The sequence below is a fragment of the Hyperoodon ampullatus genome, assembly GCF_949752795.1.
Source record: "Hyperoodon ampullatus genome assembly, chromosome: 3".
In the NCBI taxonomy this organism is placed as follows: domain Eukaryota; kingdom Metazoa; phylum Chordata; class Mammalia; order Artiodactyla; family Ziphiidae; genus Hyperoodon; species Hyperoodon ampullatus.
The window spans coordinates 130,327,557-130,335,534 of NC_136916.1; the positions used below are offsets into that span (position 1 = coordinate 130,327,557).

At 34.9% G+C, this 7,978-nt stretch overlaps 1 protein-coding gene across 1 annotated transcript in view; it reads left to right on the forward strand.

Annotated features, from left to right (window-relative positions):
- Positions 1–7,978, forward strand: part of ATL1 (atlastin GTPase 1) — a gene marked incomplete at both ends in the record, with an annotated part of 64,984 nt that overhangs the window by 55,932 nt on the left and 1,074 nt on the right. Inside the window, 5 exons of the mRNA XM_079699281.1 lie at positions 1,544–1,671; positions 2,819–2,875; positions 3,674–3,745; positions 5,394–5,825; positions 7,038–7,052. Coding sequence (XP_079555407.1) covers positions 1,544–1,671; positions 2,819–2,875; positions 3,674–3,745; positions 5,394–5,825; positions 7,038–7,052 — 704 coding nt within the window. The remainder of the gene's footprint in view (positions 1–1,543; positions 1,672–2,818; positions 2,876–3,673; positions 3,746–5,393; positions 5,826–7,037; positions 7,053–7,978) is intronic.

A 7,978-nucleotide genomic window follows, 5' to 3' on the forward strand; every position in this document is an offset into this window, starting at 1 on the left:
AGGAAATTTTGGGGGGGAGTGGAATTTAAGTACATGTTTTGAAGGTGATTTTAAATTGGTTTTATAAGGAGAAATCTTTTTTTTTATACAGAAATTCAGGAAGAATTCATATATTCTAGATATATAGTAATATTCTACTAATGTTGAAAAAAAGCATAAAATCATATAGCAAAAAAGAAAACTGTTAGCATCAGTGAATACGAATACATAGTAGGCAACAAAACACAACAAAGGAACATAGTAGCATAATACAAATACCAGTATTTCAGTGAAAATTGGTAACTAAAAGCAAACCACAATAATAAATACATTTGAATAAACCTATACTAATACAGAGCACAATTATCAGTAAAAATTGGTACAGTGCAAACAGAAAAATAAATTTGAATAAACTCCTGTCCAAGTCCTCATGAAATACGGACACAAATTTCAAAGCTGTACAAAACATGAAGCAAAAAAGTTGGAAGAATTTCCAGTGTCATGCTCATACATGTCATAAAAGCAGTAAGCAAGAGAAGAAAACCATAAATTCTTATGTAAACTAGTATTTCAGTGTATGTTGGGGTCATAATAACAAGCAGGGAACATGCAAACACAATCATAACGTTTGAATCTTTATCCTTAAGACCTCAGCAATCACCAATCCCAAAGCCTGAAAACTCAGTGACTCTGCTGAAATTCAGATTTTAAAAAATTATAGGCAGTTACTGCATTTTCTTAGATACCAAGTCTCTGGACATATCTTGGTTTTTATGTAGTTTTCTATATGTTTTGAAATAATGATTTAAAAAATTATTGCTGTGTTCAAAAGACTTCTCTGAAGATCTGTTTTCCGTGTTACTGTGCTAAATCTGTAATGTTAAGTTTGAACCTAATGCTATAAAATGGGTTATGGGCAATCAGTTGTACCAAATAACTCAGACTACCTCTGATCCACTAGCTACGAGGCCTCCATTGCCTTTTTCAATGTTATTTTGTGTTGCTGTGTTTCACTACTAGAGGCAGCAGCAGCAGCATCACTGTCTTTTTGAACTTGAGCCGTAGTTACCACACCTTACCCACTTCTATACACTTGTCCTAAGGCGGGCACACTAAATACAGAACAACTTTTGGATACATTTTCTGGAGGGAATACATCTTATAAAGCAGTAAATATCCACCCTTTCCCCCTTTATGACCCTATATATATAAAACCATGAACCATGAACAGGACTTAAAGGCATCAGAATACATGAACTGGTTATGTGAATGGGGTGTAAAACATTTGTATAGCATTTAATATCAAGAAAGCTATTTTATAGGTGGAAGACAAGATAAATAAGTAATTGGAGTGAAGATAAGAAAGATCAGCCATAGGCGTTTGGGCGAGGAGTATCATTCACCCTGAGAAAAGTGGGTTTCAGGAGTAATTTAGATGATGGGGAAGTAAGTAATAGCTTTATCACTGGGGAAGAAACAGAGGAAATCAAAGGATGTTTTATTTTATGGCATGGAGGACTGGATAGGATTTTTAAAATAATGATGAATTTGCTTTTACTTGTAGAAATAGATGAAGAATTCATCAAAAACTTGAAAATACTCATTCCTTGGCTACTTAGTCCTGAGAGCCTAGACATTAAAGAGATCAATGGGAACAAAATCACCTGCCGAGGTCTGGTGGAGTACTTCAAGGTATCACTCTCATTTCTAGAGAATTTGTGAGTACTTAGATTTGACATGTTTGGGAATGCAGTTCCTGTTTTAAACAACAAAAAATCATAGACTTTGTAATATAGGGGCAAAGGCATGAGGAATATACAGAAATGATTTTTAAAAAGATTAGACTCCCAAGAGGAGCTCGCTTTCTGAAATTATTTTTTGAGAAAACTCCTTGAGGTAACTTTACTATTGCCTTTCATCTTGAGGGAAATATATTTTGAAACATAAATGTATCCAGGAGTTGGAAAAGTCTATCTCTTTTTGGGGAAGGAGGTGTTTCCCAGGGTTCATACCACTTAGTCTTCAGTCATGACCTATACTGAATTTCACCTTCATTCTGAAGATTTTCCCTAACAGGCTATACTTTGCCTTCCTACTGGAGAAAATTCTTCCACACTTCCTGCTCTCCGCACCAAGGGCCAATTTGAAGTGGAACTATTTTAATTTGCATTTACCTATTTACCTCAGGGAGCCCCAAATACAACACTTTTTTTTGTAACCAACACACATATATAGTGGATTTCAGTTACCAATGTAATTTTTGGATTGATGCTCCAAGGACTAAAATATCAATTTTTAAAATCCACGTTTTGTCATTTAAAATGTGGTTGTATATCTCCTGTGTGATTATTTACCTTCACCACTCTCAGCAATAAATGACATGTTATTTATCTAAAATTTGAATTCTTGCTGTGCATAAAACACTGTGGGGGAGCTTAGAATTTAGTAGGAGACTCAGGGCCCTTGAACAGATCTGTTCCATAAAGCTTGTGGCAACAGCAGGCACAAATTCCTGTGAGTAACTGAAAAAGAAATGTTACTCCTAGCAGAGGGATCTGAGAAAGTTTTAAAGGAGGTGGTATCGAGTTAAGCCTTTAAGAAGGGTGGGATTGGCAAGTGGAGATGTGTGAAGAGGACCTTTCAGGAAAAGGGAAAAAGAATTAAGAAAGAGGGAATTAAAATATGAGAAAGAGATAACAGTTCCTGAAACTATCAAGACCTTATTTATTTTTTTGAACCGTCAAGACCTTAGACCTTAGAATACAATTTAACAGGCTTAGAGAAATATTGAATGCAATTACTTGAACATGAGTCTTTTTTTTCCTTTTTTTTTTTTTAGGCTTATATAAAGATCTATCAAGGTGAAGAATTACCACATCCCAAATCCATGTTACAGGTATTTATTCATCAGGAGGCTTGACATTCTAAAACATACTGTTACTAAAGCTAAGCTAACGATATGCTCCAATCTGGCTGTTGGAAATCACCAAATAAAAATAGTAGATGGAATAACTTATTGGAAGATTATTTTTATAGTAACTACCCATTTGTGTGTTCATCTAAACATTTTCACATACACATATAGCAGCCTCACTTATGCTGAGATAACAAGAGTCTGCATTGTCTTTGTACTAAATTTGTTTAGAGAAGACTCAGACTGTGGTTTAGATTCACACATGTAACAAGAAGTAGAAAAGCAGGTTTTAAACAAGTGGCCTCTATACTTAGAAAAGGAAAAACTCACTTTTTCCATACTTATTTCTTTAAGTTCTTGATGGTTTCTTTGTTATTAGTGATACACTGTTCTATCAGTAATCCTTAAAGTTGACACACTTTTATATATATTAGTATATATAAAATGTACTATATATTATTTCCCATGTGTTTGGATTTATAGATCTCCCCCATATTTGGTGAAAGGCTTAAAAATATTTATAATGAGGAATAATCTTCTAAATGAAAATTCATTTTAGAACTATGGTTTATTGAGTAAACTATATTTTATGCATTTTGAAGTTTTAATTTTACTAATTTTAAAAGATGTAGTAGAAATATTTCAACACTTTTCAAATTATGTGATGACCTTGGGTCCTTACCTATTTCTTGACCATAATGCTCATATATGAAAACTGCCTGTGGAAGTTTAATAAAATATGAATTCCATTTTACATCATATTTTGTACTTTGTCCAAAGGCCACAGCAGAAGCTAATAATTTAGCAGCCGTGGCAACTGCCAAGGATACATACAATAAAAAAATGGAAGAGGTAAGAATTAAATAGTATTTTAAATGATGTTTTAATTAATTAATTGATTGATTGATTGATTGATTGATTTTTGGCTGCATTGGGTCTTCGTTGCTGTGTGCGGGCTTTCTCTAGTTGCGTCGAGTGGGGGCTGCTCTTCGTTCTGGTGTGCGGGTTTCTCACTGCGGTGGCTTCTCCTGTTGCAGAGCAGAGGCTCTAGGCACACAGGCTTCAGTAGTTGTGGCACGTAGGCTCAGTAGTTGTGGCTCCCGGGCTCTAGAGCACAGGCTCAGTAGTTGTGGCGCATGGGCTTAGTTGCTCCACAGCATGTGGGATCTTCCCGGACCAGGGCTCGAACCCATGTCCCCTGCATCCCCTGCATTGGCAGGCGGATTCTTAACCACTGCGCCACCAGGGAAGTCCCTTAAATGATGTTTCAAATAAAATCAGTATTTCTTCCATGAGCTCTTTCTTTTTTCTTCCAAGTTACACTGTATACACATGCAGAACTGGCTTTGACTTACTCTTTCTCAAACTATGTGTATCACATGTTTTATGGTATTCCTAAAATATTTTAAAAACAAATCAAGAAGAGAACATGATGTATGCACAATTTAAATGTATTTTAAATGAATTATCTCTTTATAACACACACATTTTGTGGGGGTGGAGGGGTACAGATTTTCCCACTATAAGATCTAGTGGCTAAAATAACATATGCTACCCTCTCCACTATACCTCCCTACATTCCACAATCCAATTTCTATCTTAAATATAAAAACCTGTTAGAAAAAAATAAACTGCAAGGACCAATATTTCTAAGTACTATATTTCCTCTTTTTAACATTCTGAATTAGGAGGCATCTAATGATTATGGTATCTACTAATGTGATGAGTTTTCCTTCCACTGAAAATGTTATAAAATCAAAATTGCACCCAAAATTGATAGAGTCTTAGAATCAAGGGAAATATAGTATATGGAATGGTGTTTACAACATAATTAAAGGGGAAGTGGAATGAGAGTCTCCTTTATATAGTTAAATAACAAATAACTGAAGTGAATGGTATGGGTAACTGAGATTTCCCATGTAAGTTTTGAAAAAAAAGTTGAAAATTTGGTCCAAGAACATTTAATATGCTTCCATTTAGTCTCTTGAAGAAAATACCGAATGGGCTCCAAACAAAAATCAGTGAAACTGCTGAAGGAAATGTTTTTCACAGTTTTACTTTAGGGCTTTATAGCATTGCTCATTGTTTTAAATTAAACTTCATTTGGTCAAAATTAGTTCAGTGTAGTTAGAATAAATTTCCTACAGGAACTTGACTGAAAGTAGTTTTCTTAAATTTGGATTCATTCTATGAATGAACTGAGTTTGCAGTTCACCTCCTCATCTTGAGGAAATTGGATTAAGTCATGGATATTACTTCCCATGTCGAAAAGAGAATAAAAATTAAGAAAGGATTTATATAAGTCACCTATAAAGTACCAGTCCCACTTATAATCCTGACTGATAGAAATGGAGTATGGAAAGATGTGGGTTGACAAAACATAATGTAGGCTCCTTCTATTAGTAATGTGTTGTAACAAATTCAACTAGCTAAGTGCAAAATTGTGATACAGTTGCTAGTTGTACTGTGCACTGCGTGAATACTTCTCTATCCGATACAGATCTGTGGTGGTGACAAACCGTTTCTGGCCCCTAATGACCTGCAGACGAAACATCTGGAACTTAAGGAAGAATCTGTGAAGCTATTCCGAGGGGTGAAGAAGATGGGTGGGGAGGAATTTAGCCGGCGTTACCTGCAACAGTTGGAGAGTGAAATAGATGAACTTTACATCCAGTACATCAAGCACAATGACAGCAAAAATATCTTCCATGCAGCTCGTACCCCAGCCACACTGTTTGTTGTCATCTTTATCACATATGTGATTGCTGGTGTGACTGGATTCATTGGTTTGGACATCATAGCTAGCCTATGCAATATGATAATGGGACTGACCCTTATTACTCTGTGCACCTGGGCATACATACGGTACTCTGGAGAATACCGAGAGCTGGGTGCTGTAATAGACCAAGTGGCTGCAGCCTTGTGGGACCAGGTAGGAACACTTAATTCTCTTCAACTAAATGCAGCACACATTTGAATGCTATCTATGTTCCAGACACTATGTTAGATGTTGTAAATATACAGGTGAACAGGAGACTTGGGCCCCGGTCTTCAAGAACTTTAGAATCTGTCAAGATGGCCAGATACAAACAGCTAACTATAATATAACATGTACACAACTGTTTTCCAGTCAACATTTCAATATTTTTCAAACATACGTGGATTAGGTAGTGTTTTCACTTTTTCTTATCCTAAAAGTTAAAGCTGTTAAGTGAGAAAACACAATCAGGTTTTTATTTAGCTGATTGTGATTCGATTATGTGTTGATTCCTTCATACTTACAACCTATCATTTGACTAGCACTGGCTTTGTTAGGAGCATATATAAACCACCATCTGAAGTCATACCACTGTCTCTTTTAGTAAAACCCCTAAACACAGTATCTGATCCTTCACATTGTCTCTATTTGAACTTTACATTTGTACCAGGCCCTGGCATGAGTCCACGTCAACCTCTGGATCAGCTGCTTATGGGTCAGTTGTCCTTTATGTCCAATTAACCAACCCAGGGTCACCATGGTCCACTGTTCAAATAATTGAGTATGGATAGGGGAGACAATTATAAACACACCTAGACTAATAATCAACTCACTATGTCATTCTGGAAGTGTCTTCAGTTAAATTTAGGGGAATTTAGTGAAACTTAAGTTGAGATTCTTCATAAAAGTTTGGAGTTAAGAATATTTATGGTCTCCAGGTAGCAAGTAATAGCTACAGTTCTCCCAGCATTAAGAGTGTAATTATACATACTCTTTAAAAGAGAATTGTAACTGATGGATTTGCCATGTGTCTTTGAAGAATCTAGTTGAGATAAATAAATGGTAACACTATGGGAAAAGAATGAATTAAAATTGGATCCTCTGAGCCACTGCCTCAAATAGCCCTTCAACCTCAAAAGATTAAGAGAGGCTATTTGAGGTAAATCCCAAAGCCCACCTAGAATATGATGCTGAAACCTGTGAATAGAATTGGGTTCTTCAAAAGATTCACATTAAATATGTAATCTAAACTGAAAAAATCTGCAGGGTTATTTGTTCTTAAATGCTCACAAATTACTACTGTAAACAAAGTTGATTATCATAATGCTATTAATGAAGCAGGATATATACTTTTCTTTTCTCCCTTTTAAACTGCCTTTGCCACAGGGAAGTACAAATGAGGTAAGTTAAATTTTTTCTTAAATTAGGAGCACGTATTTATAAACATAATGATATTCTTATTTTATAAACCAAGTAGCCATTAAAGGATATCTCAATGTACATTAAAAAATCTTTGGTGACTACAGCTCCTATGTTCTTCTAGCATTTACAATTTTAATTGTGAATTTTGGCAATGGTTTTAAAATATTTAACTTATTCTGGACATGATATATTTTATCTGCATATGAAACATAAGAATTGATTATCATGAATATTTTATGTTTTGTTTCCTGAATGTTTAGAAAATTTCAAAATTCTTAAGCTCCAACATTGGGCATTTTGCTCTACTGCAGAGTGAAACAAGTACAGTTATGAATCTTCAGGAAACTTAACTACTGGAGAGTAAATGGAGCTACAATCTTTAGAAGTTGTTTTTAACTTTGGCTTCTGAGTGAGTTACCTACACCACTTTAAGCAGGTTCCAGACCAGTATGCAGTGTAACTTTCCTGTAAATTAGTGTTCATTTCTCCCACTGCACATGTACAAAACTCTGTATCTGAGGAAAAATCTAAGCTTCTAAGAAGGAATCACTTGTTACATAAAAATTATCTCTGTGGAATCATTTAGGTCATTATCTTCAGGAAGCAAAACTGATCTTCAACAACTACAGAGACAGCACTTAATTCCTCAGTTTCTGCTATTATATATAACTAGATTATGTCCTCCAATTAAATACCAAGGATACATTTAATATTTACAAGTCATAAGGAATTATTATGTAAGATTCAGTAAAATGAATTCACTAAAAAGGTAAAAACAAATGTCAACTTTGTAAATCAAGCCTTAAGAAAAAAATCTAAGCTTTTAAGAGAACATGGATTAAACTGAATGTGTTAGTCATAATACAATAAAACTAAGGTTGCACCAATATGCATTCATAGAATTG